The sequence below is a fragment of the Apus apus genome, chromosome W (assembly GCF_020740795.1).
Source record: "Apus apus isolate bApuApu2 chromosome W, bApuApu2.pri.cur, whole genome shotgun sequence".
NCBI lineage: Eukaryota > Metazoa > Chordata > Aves > Apodiformes > Apodidae > Apus > Apus apus.
In genome coordinates, this window is record NC_067311.1 from 8,884,708 (window position 1) to 8,899,989 (window position 15,282).

The 15,282-nt window shown below is 47.2% G+C and overlaps 1 protein-coding gene across 13 annotated transcripts in view; it reads left to right on the forward strand.

Annotated features, from left to right (window-relative positions):
• Positions 1-210: 210 nt before the first annotated feature.
• Positions 211-15,282, forward strand: part of LOC127395167 (kinesin-like protein KIF2A) — a 99,093-nt gene continuing 84,021 nt past the window's right edge. For 5 of the 13 annotated variants that reach the window (XR_007891740.1, XM_051641671.1, XM_051641672.1 and 2 more), the window contains exon 1: positions 273-478. Coding sequence is in view for 6 of the 13 variants with exons in the window: in XM_051641671.1 (XP_051497631.1) it covers positions 415-478 (64 nt within the window). In the remaining 7 variants the exon portion in view is untranslated. Of the gene's footprint in view, positions 479-6,396; positions 6,425-11,787; positions 11,857-12,041; positions 12,058-12,267; positions 12,288-15,282 lie in introns of those variants that run through there. The other 8 variants (XM_051641678.1, XM_051641679.1, XM_051641682.1 and 5 more) reach the window with 8 other exon arrangements.

The following is a 15,282-nucleotide window of genomic DNA, read 5'->3' on the forward strand; positions in this document are numbered from 1 at the left end:
GCGGCCCGCAGCTGGGACGAACCTCTCCCGGCTCAGGCCCGAGCGAGCGGTGACGCGGCCCCAGGGTAACGAGGGTCCCCATCTCGTGCCAGACTCGCCGAGGTGCCGCGAATGGCGGAGGACGAGGACGCCCGCGGCAGGGCTTCTGCCTCCGCCTCCCCCATGAACCGGTCCTGCCGTGACGCCGCGGCGAGCCGCACAGGCGCAGCAGCTCCCAGCGCCTATTGTATCCGGCCAGCGCCTTTTCTCTCTTCCCTCCTCCTCCCTCTCTCCCTCTCCCCGTTCGCCGTCCGTCCTTCCGTCCTTCCTTCCGCCCGCCCTCTCGGAGCCGCCGCAGCTGCTGTGCGCGCCCTCCCTGCCCCCTGTACGCCCGGCCGACAGCGCCTCCCATCTCCCTGTCTGCCCCATGAAGCGATGGCAGCGGCCAACTTCGGCAAGATCCAGATAGGGATCTACGTGGAAATCAAGCGCAGCGATGGTCAGTGGGGCAGGGGCAGCGGGAGGGGCTTTGCCCGGCGCAACGGTCGCAGTCCCTGACCGGGCGCCGCCGCCGCCCCTATTGTCTGCACGGGGCTCATTGTGCGCGCGGGGCCAGGGAGTGGCCGGGCCTGGCGTGCGCTATGGTTGTCAGGGGAGCGCTTGCTCTTGGCGGATGAGGGCAGTTGCGAGAGCCGCGGCGGTCACCGCTGGGGAAGGGGAGGTTGCAGCAGGGCGGGGAGGCGGCGGGGAGGCGGCGGGGAGGGGCGGGGGCGACGGGGGGCGGGGGACGAGGGGCTAGGGGGATGAAGCAGGGATGAGATGGGCTCATGGGGGAGGGGAAAACAAGTGTGGGGTGAGCAATGAGACGTGCGGAAACGCTGTGGGTGGGGGTGATGAGGTGATTTGGGGGAACAGGTGTTTGGGTGGGGAGGAAAGCCGTGGGAAGGTTTTGGTGGGGAGGTGGGAGGGCCTTAGGAGAGGGGATGAGGTGATGGAAGGAGGAAAGGCCTTCAATTCAAAGTATTAACTTGTTTGCTCTGGCATATGAGCTGTGTTCTGAAAAAATGACAACAGTATGTTCTGACAGAAATGCCTTTGGACACTTCAATCATTTGACAAAAAAGCTTGTTGCTATTATTTCAGATGTTCCTTATGATTAAAATATAAGAAGAGTGCTTGCTATTTATGCCCATCAGTTATTTGGGATCCAGTGTTTTTCATCTTGCCCAGCATGTCTTGATTGCAGGATGTATGGTGCTGTCTAGAAATATATGTGAATAAAGGAAGTGTGTGTTTAGGGTTTAGGGTAGTAACTTCATATTTGTCTGGAAGGAGAATGGGAATTTCGCTGACTGGATCAATGACAAGTCACCTGTGACTTCAGCTCTTCAATTTGAGTGGGAGTATGTAATCTGTTCTCAGCCTCTGGTGAGATCTATGAAGCCTACTAAACAGGGGTGAGGTTCTGCTGGGATTTTCTGGAAAGTCTTGTTTTTCTCCAAGGTTCAGGAGCTTGCTAAAGCAGATATTTTTAAGGGAAGAAAGACTTGGAGGTCAAAGGCACTGAAATTAGTGTGGTTTTGTCATGAGGCAGGAAACAAGCGGCCAACAAGCTTTATGCAGCTTGTCATTTCATGTCCCATACTGCAGTTCAACCCTACAATAAAATAATGGTTGATGTTTACTGGACACTATATTAAACCTAACCCTTCAATTTCTGCTTAATGGCTTGTGTGTCACACGAAGAATCTGATAGGTCTGGTAGTTATTTGCATAAGTCATAGAATCATCATAGAATCATAGAATGGTTTGAGTTGGAAGGGACCTTAAAGATCATCTAGTTCCAACACCCCTGCATCGGCAGGGACACCTCCCACTAGATCAGGTTGCTCAGGGCCCCATCCAACCTGGCCTTCAACACTTCCAGGGAGGGGGCTTCCGCAACTTCCCTGGGCAACCTGTTCCATTGTCTCACCACCCTCACACTAAAGAATTTCCTCCTAATGTCTAGCCTAAATCTGCCACAGTTTTGATCCATTACCCCTTGTCCTCTCACTACAAGCCCTTGTAAAAAGTCCCTTCCCAGCTTTCCTGTAGGCCCCCTTCAGGTACTGGAAGACCACTATAAGGTTCCCCTGGAGCCTTCTCTTCTGCAGGTTGAACAGCCCCAATTCTCTCAGCCTGTCCTTGTAGGAGAGGTGCTGCAGCATTCTGATCATCTTCGTGGTTCTCCTCTGGACTTGCTCCAGGAGCTCCATGTCCTTCTTATGTTGGGGGCTTCAGAATTGGACACAGTACTCCAGGTGGGGTCTCATGAGAGCTGAGTAAAAGGGGAGAATCACATCCCTTGACCTACTGGCTATGCTTCTTTTGATGCAGCCCAGGACACAGTTGGCTTTCTGGGCTGGAAGCACACATTGCTGTCTCATGTTGAGTCTCCCATCCACCATCACCCCCAAGTCCTTCTCCTCAGGGCTGCTCTCAATCCATTCTCCACCCAGCCTGTATTTGTGCTTGGGATTGTCCTGACCTGGGTGCAGGACCTTGCACTTGGTTTGGTTGAACTTCATGCAGTTTGCATGAGCCCACTTATCAAGCCTGTCAAAGTCCCTCTAGATGGCATGTTTTCCCTCCAACGTTCCAACCTCACCACACACTTTGGTGTCATCTGCAAACTTTCTAAGGTTTCAGAAAACCTCACTGTAGCAACTTATAAAACTTTTTTTCTGAGGCCTGTGTGAACTCGTAATAAATGTTACTCTTTGTTTTGTATGCCTTTGGAAAATAAGGCATGAGAATGCTTTGCTTCTTCCCCCCTCCCTGGATTCTACTCACTTCTAATGTCAGTAGTGAGGACAGTAACTCTTGAACGTAACAATACTTATTTTCATTACTGTTAATGGTTTACATATTTTGCTGTATCACATATGTGATGCAGGACATTAAATATATTACACATCAGTAATATACTAGGGGGATGCGTTCACAACAGTTGCTATAGGGTTTTGAGCATTTGTGTTAACTTGGTCCTTGTGTGAGCAACTGCACTGCAGTGTCATACCAGAGCTAGTGGGTCCTGGCTATTGTGAGGTTTGCTTGTTTTTCATTGAGACTGGAGGAAGAGATGCTCCATTATGGCTCAGGCTACTGCAGTGTTCTTTCATTCTCTTCCCAGTAAACTGTAGGAGGAACTGTCCTAGGTACGTGGAAGGGAGCATTTTGAGAAAGATATTGAAGGACAGCCGGCACTAGATTGCATAGCCTTTCAGAAGGTAGGTTTCCAAACTGAGCTGTGGTTGCACAGGCAATCGAGATTGATCTAGCTGCTTCTAACAAGGGGAGGTCTTGCTGCTTGTGCCTCTGTCAGATGTGTTGTTCCTACAATCTCTTTCCCATCCAGTGTGGACAATTTTTTTTCTCTGTTGATTTAATATATTAATTTATTATTTGATTCACTAAACACAGTAGGAAACTTTTGGTTGTGCTGGTTTTCTGCAGAATTCATGAGTTCAAATGACTCTGAGGAATCTGTAACCCCATTTATTTGCTGAATCCAGAGAAGAATAGTTTTAGTTTGTTGATTGGGTAATTTGAAAAAGTATGCATTTTTTCCCATCTGTCCACCACTTTTCTGAATACAGAGATTTATTAATTCCAGATAAATCTATTTTTCTTTAAAAAAATTAAAAATTAACAGAATAGCATTTTTTTGTGAAACATCACCGTTAAAGTCATTCTCATGGTTTAAGCCCAGCCAGCATCCAAGTACCATGTGTTTACTTGCTCACTCTTCTCCACCACTGTGGGATGAGGAGGAGAAAATATAATGAAAAACTTGTGGGTTGAGACAAGGACAGGGAGGGATCACTCACCACTTACAGTCATGGGCAAAACAGATTCGGGAAAAAAATTAATTTGTCACCAATCAAATCAGAGCAGAACAAAGAAAAAACCAAAAACGGATCTTAAAAAACACCTTCCCCCAATCCCTCCCTTCTTCCTGGACTCAAATTACATTGCTTCCAATTTCTCTACCTCCTCCCCCTCGGTGGCACAGGGAAATGGGGTTTACAGTCAGATCATCACATGCTGTCTCTGCTGCTCCTTTCCTCCTCAGAGGGAGGACTCCTCGCACTCTTCCACTGCTCCAACGTGGGGTCCCTCCCATGGGAGAGAGGGAGACAGTCCTCCACAAACTTCCATAACGCGAGTCCTTCCCATGGGCCTCAGTTCTTCATGAACTGCTCCAGCGTGGGTCCCCTGCGGGAGATCATTATGGACAGACACACAGGGATCAATATGATCAGGTGAATGCCGTTTATTAAGCGCGCCAACCTTTCTTATATAGTCCCTTGCTATCTACACGTGCCCAAACCACTCTTGTCATTGGTCAATTGTCATAAAGCCCCGCCACGACCTAAACAGTGATTGGTTCCTAGCCTTATAGCACGCGAATGCACAGTCATGATTCTCCGCTTTCACTTCCTGCTTCGGGATCCGGGAGTTGTTTACTTTGCTGCTCACTTTCTCAGTTAGTGTCCTTGAAAACGTCCTTGCTCGGGGGCCCAGATGTTTTCAGTAAAGGCTGGATTGCTCACATGTCCATTGCTCGCTAAAAAGCCCTCTACAAATCCCCCTTTTTTCTTTTGAGCAATCCAGGCCTGACTCATGGCTTTATTGATCATTCCAGATACTAATCACAGGATACATGATACAATTATTAATACTACAGCAATAACGATCAGTATTACCATTCCACCTTTTACTAACTCCAACAACCACCCGGTTATCCCCAGTGACTGCAGCCGGTCCAAGAACGGAGATAGTGGAGAATGCACGACGGCAATTTTCTTCATGTTCCCTTGCAAAGCCTGCAACTACTTATGAATAGAAGTTGAATGATCAGACAAGTTCATACAACACTTTCCATCAAAATCTTCACAACTATGACCCTGTGCTAGCAATAAAATCAATAGCGGCGTGATTCTGCAAAACAGCATGGCCAACACTATCCACATCAGTTGCTAAGGCACTCAATATTGCAGAAGTCTCATTGGCCCTTTTTGCTACAAAGCATGCTAATTTATTCAATTCTATCAAAGCTTTCGTGGCTGCAAGCTGAAGCAAAAATAAAATAACAACAAAGCGCTCCCCAGCATTCCACAAATCTATTGTATCAATACAATTTGATGTTATGTGTTGCAATCCTTGTTTTTGCTTGTGGTGATAGGTATGATTTAATATCGTTTTTGTGCTGGGGGTTAATGGTGAGAAGAGCATAAGAGGCTCCCTGCAATATTACTCCAATGCAGAGCCCTCTATAGATGAGTCTTTGGGGTGTGGTCCCTTCCACGGTTTTACCCATCTTGCGGGAACCCACCAGAGGCCTTCTGTAAGTAAACACATATATCCTCTACCAGTTAGTTTGACTTTGGCTGGACCTTCCCAAAGCCCTGTATTCAAGTTTTTATACTGTACCAAAACCTTTTGTTGTTCAGATATTTCAGTTTTTAAGGCAGCGCTATGAATTACCATAGACGGATCTTGTCTCTCTCCCGTAAGACGTAGATAGTTTAACACATATACTGCTTTAGCTAACCTTTCAGCCGGGGTACTGGGCTCTCCCCCTTTTTGTTTTAATAAAAGGGTAATGGCTCCTTTTACAGCAGCGGCCACATATGCTGCCTTATTTAACTGTGTGGTCCTTTCTGCTAGATCAATCATGTCTGTGACTTCTGCACCCTTTGGCAATGTACCTAGTGCCTGCTAGGTTTTTTCATTGGCATTATCAAAAGCTAACATTTTAAACATTCGGTGCTTCATGGTCTCATCGAGATCAGGGTGGCTATCAATTGCTGAGTACAATTTATCCACAAAATGTGCATAGGTGTCATTTGGTCCTTGCTTAATGTGGGCAAATCCATAAGGCTTTCCTGGCTCGTGTACAGAAAGTATGGCTTGTAACGCTAACTGTTGAGACAGCTGTAAAACCTCTACTGTCAATTGCGATTGCATTTGGGCAGTGGCAAACTGACCCACTCCCATTAACATTTGTGCTTGGACCCCATACAATGGATCGTTTTGTTGACGTGGCTTACCTTGTTCTGCATCACATAACCTTTGCCAAGCTCTTTGAAACATGAGCTGTTGTGATGGAGCAAGTAACACATTTACTACCTGTAGACTATCAGCTGGTATTAACAAATCAGCAGTAAATATAAAACGAATGCTCTGCTGTGTAAGCTGTGAATGTAACCCATATTGTGCAATGGCAGATCGTGCCCGTTCCAAAAGCTTCCAATCAAAAGCCTCCCATGTATACCCTTGCCCCCCTGGATTAATAGTAACAGGAAAAGCTTGAGGTACAAAGGACCCTTCTATGATGGCATCTTTAATAATTCCCTTCCATCGCTGAGATGAGTTATTAGATCCTTGGAGAGCCGGGGTAAAAAGATTTTCAGGCGGCGGCGCGCACGCGCTGCCTGGGGGAGCAGCGGTGGCGGCGGCGGGGGTGGTGGCGGGGGTGTCGCGGGGGGCGGGCGCTGGAAGTACTGGGAGAGCCGGAGGTGATGCCCCTGCTGGTGTTAGCATAGAAAATGGGTTGAACGGATCACTAGTTCCGTTATACGGCGGCGAGTCGTGTCCTTGGTCAGTGAAAGGCTTCGCTGTCGAGCCCTGGTTTTGTAGGTCGAGGTCGTTAAGCTTATCCAAAACTTCTTTCAGCAATTCTTCCACCGGTCCTTGCGGCGCCTCATGATTACCGGGTGTCGCTGCTGCTCTCATAGATGACGTAGACACGGGCAGTGGTGGATACAGTTCCGCCTTTGGCCGGCAGGCCCTCTTCTTGGTTTTTGTGCGGCTTCACTTCCGCTTCAGCTTCAGTCGGTTTTGTTCCGTCCTGCTGTGCACATCCGGTCATCAGGGCGGTAACTGGCCCTGGGAGGTGCCCTGGTGGCAGCGGAGGAGGCACAGCAGGAACCCGAGGACCCGGTATCGAGAAGTTTTGGGCAAAAGGATTTATTTATAGGGGAAGAAGAGGCTGTGGCAGCAACGCTCTGATCCCCTCCATTAGAAGTTAGGGCAGCGAAGGCAGAAGCGGCAGCTACCCGCTCCCCTTTCATAGAGTGTAAAGTTTCTCTGATCAGTTTCCATAATGTAGAATATTTGCTAGCCTCTTTTCCATCTTTTCCTCCGCTGCTGATGTTATACCATAGGCTCAGACCTATGGCTTCCCAGTTGGACAACTCAAATGCTGTACCGATCCCAGGGATTAAATTTCTGTCCCGTGCCCATTGCAACAAGCCTTTGAGTGCTTGCGTCTCATAAGAAATTCCTCTCACAGAGAGTATATGTTGGAGGAGCTTCACTACTGCTTCCTCTTCTTTGGTAAGCGTAGACTCCATCTCCTCCCTGACCACTCACTTGCCTTTTAGTGAGATTCCTTCATGGACTCTGGGTCCAAGGTGCACCTCTTCCGCCAATTGCAGGTCATCCGCTGGGCACTTGCAGAACGTAGCCGCTAGGGCAGCGGCTGATTTTGTCCGGCTTTCCACCCTCTTCGTCTTGCCTTCTTCACGCTGTCTGGCAGCTTTAGCAGCGAATTTGAGGGTCCCTGTTCAGGCGCCATTTGTGGGAGATCATTATGGACAGACACACAGGGATCAATATGATCAGGTGAATGCCGTTTATTAAGCGCTCCAACCTTTCTTATATAGCCCCTTGCTATCTACACGCGCCCAAACCATAAGAGGCTCCCTGCAATATTACTCCAATGCAGAGCCCTCTATAGATGAGTCTTTGGGGTGTGGTCCCTTCCACGGTTTTACCCATCTTGCGGGAACCCACCGGAGGGTGGGTAAAGGCTGGATTGCTCACATGTCCATTGCTCGCTAAAAAGCCCTCTACAGTCCCCTCTGCAGGGTGCAGTCCTTCAGGAAAAAGACAGCTTTAGTGCAGGCTTCCCACAGAGTCATGGCCTTCTTTAGGTACAGCTGTGATCCCCACCATGATCCTCCATGGGCTGCAGGGGAATGTCTGCTGCAGCACACCCCCTCCTTTACCCACATAGGTGTTTCTCTCACATCCCACTCCTCTCTCTGCTGCTGGTCTCCTCAGCGGTTTCTTTTTCCCATTCTTGAATATGTTAATTGCAGAGGCGCATCCACCGTCGCTGATGGGCTTGGGCTTGGCCTTGGCCAGAGATGGGTTTGGACTTGGACCTAGGGAAGCTTTTAGCAGCTTTTCACAGGAACCATTGCTGTGGCCTCTCCCCTGCTACCAAAGCCCCGCCACACCAACCCAACACAGTCATACTTATTAATTACAACAAAATTGCAAAGACACGTAGAACACAACAAATGTGAGAATGTGGCCAGAACATTCTGGAAGATGTTACATATTCTGTCATTTTGAAAAGTTCTAATTAGATTTAAGTATTTCATGAGCGATTTCACAGAATCACAGAATGGTCACAGTTGGAAAAGACCTCTAAGATCACCAAGTCCAACCATCCACCCAGGGGAAAGAAGAAAAAAACCACCAAAATACCTGTCATGGTTTGACTCAGGATCGGCAATTAGACCAGCAACAATAATGCTCTCAATCCCCTCCCCCTCCCACCCAGGTAGTGAAGGAGAGAGAGAATAAAGAGAGAGACTTTCTGGATTGAAAACTAAACTAGACAGCTTTAATTAAATATTAATGATGAAAGAAAATGTGTACAATTATATGCAAATGTATTCAGGAATGTGCAAAACCCTATTGCCTCCCCCCACCCCCAGCAACTCCCACAACACTCTCCTTAGCTGTGAGCAGTTCTGAAATGTCCCAGACTGCTATCAGAGATAATGGCAGATCAGATAGGAGGTGAGGGTAGAGTTATGGGGGTCAGGAATACATGGGCCTAGGAATCAACGGTGATGGATAGACAGAGCCCTCCCTGGATGCTGGCCATGAATGGAAGAGAAGGGCAGAAGAAGCACAAAGGAAAGGGCTTGACTTCCATGATCCCTGACTTTATAACGAGTCTTACGAGTATATATATGTTTATATATATATATGGAATATATCTGGTAAAATTTGCTGTCTGTCTAGTCCTCTCCTCCCTACAGGAGGGGTGCAGATACGACTCTTCTGCTCCTTTAGCATCTGAAACTGAAGCAGAGCAAAGTGTCCTTGATGTCTTGGCAGTATCTATAAACATTCCAGCATTATCAGTCCACTAGATGGAAAACTTGCTGCTAGTTAAGAGAGAGCTCACTGAAGAAAAAAAAAACAGTAAAAGGAAAATTGGCTTCATCCTGGCTCAAACCAGAACAATACCTCCAAAACCAACACACCATAAAACCTCAACCACACACCCAACAAAATCTGCTAGAACACACAACCCACAAAAAACCCACCATGCCCACTAGAGCGTGTCCTGAAGTGCCATATCTACATGTTTCTTGAATATCTCCAGGGATGGTGACTCCACCAACTCCCTGGGCAGCCTATTCCAGTGCCTAGCTTCTCTTTCAGTGAAGAAATTCTTCCTAATATCTAGTCTAAACCTACCCTGGTGCCACTTCAGGCCATTTCCTCTGGTCCTGTTGTTATTTACTTGGGAGAAGAGGTCAACACCCACCTCCCTACAACCTCCTTTCAGATAGCTGTAGAGAGCAATGAGGTCTCCCCTCAGCCTCCTCTCCTCCAAACTGAACAACCCCAGTTTCTTCAGCCTCTCTTCCTATGACTTGTTCTCTAGACCCTTCACTAGCTTGTTTGCCCTTCTCTGGACATGCTCCAGCCCCTCAATGCCCTTCTTGTAGTGAGTGGCCCAGAAGTGAACACAGTGCTCAAGGTGCGGCCTCACCAGTGCCAACCCCTAGGATTCTATGATTCTATGATTCTATGAATACAGGGGCACGATCACCTCTCTACTCCGTCTGGCCACATTATTCCTGATGCAGACCAGGATGCTGTTGGCCTTCTTGGCCACCTGGGGACACTGCTGGCTCATGTTCAGACGACTGTCAACCAACATCTCCGGGTCCTTTCCTCTGGGCAGTTTTCCAGGCACTCTTCCCCAAGCCAGTAGTGTTGCCTGGGGTTGTTGTGACCAAAATGCAGGACCTGGCACTTGGCCTTATTGAGTCTCATGCAATTGGCCTTGGCCCATTAATCCATCCTGTCCAATTCCCTCTGTAGAGCCTTCCTACCCTCAAGCAGATCAACACTCCCACCCAATTTGGTGTCGTATTCAAACTTACTGAGGGTGCACTCAATCCCCTCATCCAGATCATTAATAAAGATAAAGGCCACCAAGACGATCAAAGGCCTGGAGCACCTCTGCTATGAAGACAGGTTAAGAGAATTGGGGCTGTTCAACCTAGAGAAGAGAAGGCTCTGGGGAGACCTTATAGCGGCCTTCCAGTGCTTGAAGGGGGCCTACAGGAAAGCTGGGGAGGGGCTTTTCATCAGAGAAGATAGTGATAGGACAAGGAGTAATGGTTTTAAACTGAGAGAGGGGAGATTTAGGTTAGATATTAGGAAGAACTTCTTCATTGAGGGTGGTAATGATAATGATTCTATGATTCTATGATATTGAAGAAGACTGGCCTCAAAACTGAGCCCTGAGGGACACCACTGTTCACCGGTTGCCTACTAGATTTGACACCATTTCATAGAATCATAAAATCATAGAATCATAGAATCATAGAATGGCTAGGGTTGGAAGGGACCTTAAAGATCATCTAGTTCCAACCACCCTGCATGGGCAGGGACACCTCCCACTAGATCAGGTTGCTCAAGGCCCCATCCAACCTGGCCTTGAACACCTCCAGGGAGGGGGCATCCACAGCCTCCCTGGGCAACCTGTTCCAGCATCTCACCACCCTTGTTTACCACAACTCTCTGGGCCTGGCTTTAAACTTGCTGAGGGTGCATTCGATCCCCTCATCCAAATAATTGATAAAAATATTAAACAGAACTGGCCCCAATACTGAGCCCTGGGGGGCACCGCTTGTGGTCAGCTGCCAGCTCGATTTAACTCCATTTATCACAACTGATGCCCTGGCCATCCAGCCAGTTTTTTACCCAGTGAAGAGTACACTTGTCTATGCCATGATTCGCCAGCTTCTCCAGGAGAATGCTGTGGGAGATGGTGTCAAAGGCCTTACCAAAGTCTAGGTAGTCAATGTCCACAGCCTTCCCCTCATCCAAAAGGCAGGTCACATGGTCATAGAAACAGATCAGGTTGGTCAAGCAAGACCTCCCTTTCATCCTCCTTCTGACCCTTCTTGTAGATGAGCGCCACATTAGACAGCCTCCAGTCATCTGGGACCTCCATTGTTGACCAGGATTGTTGATAAATGATGGAGAGAGGCTTAGCGAGCTCCCCCACCAGCTCCCTCAGTACTCTAGGGTGTATCCCATCCGGCCCCATAGACTTGTGCATGTCTAGGTGCAGAAGCAGATCATTAACTACTTCCTCCTGGATTATGGGGGTGTCGCGAGCCCATGCTGTCACAGAAGCTACCGGCAGTCAGGATGCTTCCGCGACTTCCCCCCCCCCAATGTGGAGGGCTTTTTGAATGAGACCGAGGGTGCACACGTGGTGCTCGCCTCTCACAGAGGAACGGCCACTGCCGGACTGTATGTTAGAGTGGAGGTTAGAATACCACCCTCACCACGCTCACAAATTGTTACTGAGACCAATGTTTAGTTTACGAATTAACCGGTTTATTAAGGGTTAACACAAACTGAGGGATCAATGGACCAAGGTTCAGGAGAGGTAGGCTAGGGATATGTCACGGAAATAATGCAAAAGTACTATGGTCTTATTAAATGTACACTCCGAGGGAGAGGTGTGGAATCAATGGAGTAAAAGGGTAGGAGGTAAGCCCGGCAAGGAAAGTGAGAGAGTGTGTGTTTGTGTGTGTGCGTGCGTGCGCGCGCGCGTGCGTACGCGTTTACCCTTCCGTAGCGTATGGCTCCTGGGATGCGGCGTCTTTCCGGCTGGCAGGGCTCGGTAGCAGGTCGTAGGGGGGCTGGCGAGCAGCAGTCCCTCGGGAAGCGGGCTGGCTCCCCGCAGAGCGGGTACGGGCGGCCCCCTCTCGGCTTCTCCGGGCAGCGGTTGCGGGGCAGCCCCCCTTCCCTCTCGGCTCCTCCGGGCAACGGTGGTGGCGTTCCAGGCGGCTTCTGGTACTGCAGCAGGGTCTCCCCCCGGGCAGGCAGAGAGCCTGCAGAACTTGCCCTCTTTTTATAGATCAGAAATCATTGTTCGAATAAGGTACCACTATTCAAACTAGCCAATTAGCATTGGCCAGGTACGTACTCTGTCAGAGGCAGTCTTTAACCTATTGTCCATTTTTCTGCCAGTTATCATAACCCTTATGCTCTTTTCGTGTTGTGGTCTTATCTGGTAGAGCAAGAGGCCTGTTCCAGTCCGTCCTTGGCTAAATCAGCAAAAATACGCCACTCTTGCTTTGCTGGCTTGAAAGGCATTTTGTTTAGTCTTATGTGGGGGGAGAGAAGATGGACCGTTCCCCACAGGGGTTTGCTCTGCTCTCTGTCCTTGTCTTCCAGCTCAGGAGGCTAAACACCCTGGGGGAAGCTGGTCTGACTATTAAAGACAGAGGCAAAGAAGGCATTGTCTTGTGCCATTCTTCTCTGCCTTTGTAATCCTGGGAAACTAAGCAGCCACAGGTAGTTCTCTGGGAGGGTGTTAAGAAGATGTCATTGCCATTTCCCTGTTGAAGAGTGTTCTGTGGATTTAATTTTGCTGTCTTTGAATTTGGTCATTGCTAAATATGTAAAACTAGATTTTACATCTGTTAGATGAAAGGTAATAAAGCTGTGTGAAAAATTACATTAGAATTACCTTTCCTGGAAAAAGGAATTAATTTATCAATGTCACGTGAAAGCAAAAAATCAGGGTCTGTGTGTGTGTGGAACGGATATGTAGCTGAACAGATCAGTGTGACACAAATGTGTGGTTGAGGGGGATGCTTCTGTTGAAGCCACAGGATTTCAGACTACAGCCCTCTTGCTATCCACCAACCCTCTTATACAGGGGTGCTGGGGGCAGCTGGACTGCAGTCTTACATCCCAGGAGATAATCAACGGTTTATGACTGAAGAATTATGTGTGTTTACGTGTACGACCACTTAACATTTGTCTTTCCCACTGTCCTCTAGTAAGGCCTGCCATGAGAATGGATTCACAAAGTGGCAAATATTAAGTGGTTAGATGTAAATGTAAGGTAATTTATTAAGGTGACAGATATAACAAGTTTGAGATGGCGATTGATAAATGCACTGACTACAATAATGCTACTAATAGATGTTAATATTGCTAGCAGTAATAATACAAAGTATACAATACACCCAGGGATGCTTTCACCCCTACCCAAAAGGTGAAAGTTGTCATATATATATTATCCAAGGAGGCATCCCTGCCTGGGGGAAAGAAGAGTGGATTAGGCCAGTCGACCAGTTCCAGGGGAGGTGCTCTTCTTTCCCTGAACAAAGGATTCAAAGACTAATTTAACACTTATTGACAAGGTGGGACTTAGGTCATAGCTAGTGTATTGATTGGTTCTTAACAGACTAATAATGTTTATTGATTAGGAAAAAAGGCAGACACCCAGTGCCCGCTTTGCATGCAAATCACCAGATGAAGTCACCCAGGCCTTTATTGCATTAACTCTGACCGCAGAGCCTTTGCTTTGTGTCACAAGTCATGCACAGTTCAGCCATGTAGCCATTAGGCACTTTGGTTTGACAAGGCAAGGACAGTGATGGATCTCTTCCAGCCAGTGAGTCAGGTCTGTCTTTCCTACCAGACATAAATTAGCCTACTTGTCAGGTTGTCCTGATTTGAGCCAGGATGAAGCCAATTTTCTTTTCACTGTTTTTTTTCTTCAGTGAACTCTCTTTTAAGCAGCACACTTGCTGAAACTAGCAGCAAGTTTTCCAGATAGTGGACTGATAATGCCCAAATATTTATAGATACTGCCGAGAGATCAAGGACACTTTGCTCTACTTGTTGGATTTGCTACTGCAGACACTAAAGGAGCAGAAGACTCGTATCTACAACTCTCCCATAGGGAGGAACAGACTAGACAGATGGCAAAACCAACCAACCAAAGTTTTCCATCCATATATTTATGTAGGACTCGGTATAAAGTCGCAGATCATGGAAATCAAGCCCTTCTCTTTTGCTTATCTTCCGTTCATGGCCGGCGTCTAAGGAGGACTCTATCTATCCATCTCCTTTGATCCCTAGGCCCATCCATTCCAGACCTTCATAAATCTACCCTCAGCTCCTGTTTTGCTCTGCCGCTATCTCTGGCAGCAGTTCTGGGACTTTTTGAAACTGCTCACAGCTAAGGAGAATGCAGTGGGAGTTGCTGGAGGTGGGGGGAGGTGATAGGGGTGTTGCGCATTCCTGCACATACTTGTATATATTTGTACATATTTTCTTTTATCATTAGTATTTAATTAAAGCTGTCTAGTTTAGTTTTCAATCTGGAAAGCCTCTCTTGTTTTTCTCTCTCTCCTTTCCCTACCTGGGTGGGAGAGGGAGGGGATCGACAGCATTATTGTCACTTGTTTAATTGCTGATCCTGAGTCAAACCATGACACAGGTCCAAGGCCAAACGCCCAATCAAGCACTGCTCATCTCGTATTCCTCTGCACAGGTCCTTCCAATAAAATTAAAACAAAGTACAATACAAGTTCTCTTTTCCCACAGACTTATGCTTTTTTTTTTTAATGTCTGTAGTGCACTGAATAATTTTCATGACCAGAACATGCCTTGAAGACACTTCATAACTCTACTATTACAGTCTAAATTCAGTTGTTCTTTGAATTTTCTAGGAACCCAAGTTAATTTTAGAATTGCTTAGTTAAAACAAGTAATTAGGTGTTCTTGAAGATAACTCTGTATAACTGTGTGTTATAACCAAAACTTTCTGACATTAAAAAAAAAAGTGAATTATTATTTAGATTTAGTAATCAAGCCACTTAATTTGTTTGTTTTATTTTTTGGGGTTTTTTTTACTGGGTTCTTCAGCAACACTGAGTCTGATCTTATATTTGACTCTTGAAAAATAAGAATGAGGGATTTTGCTGCTTAAAGGCTTAAATGTGGTAGTGGAAGTTTTTATTTTGCTTTATTCAAATAATAGTTCTTTCAGTATAGCTTATTGTTTCAACCTAGTGGCAGTTGTGGCTGCATCAGGCACAAGTTGCTTTTAAGTTTCCCAGACTTGTAAAGGGAGAAGTCTGCTGCATTCCTTCTGCAACACCAACTCTGTAA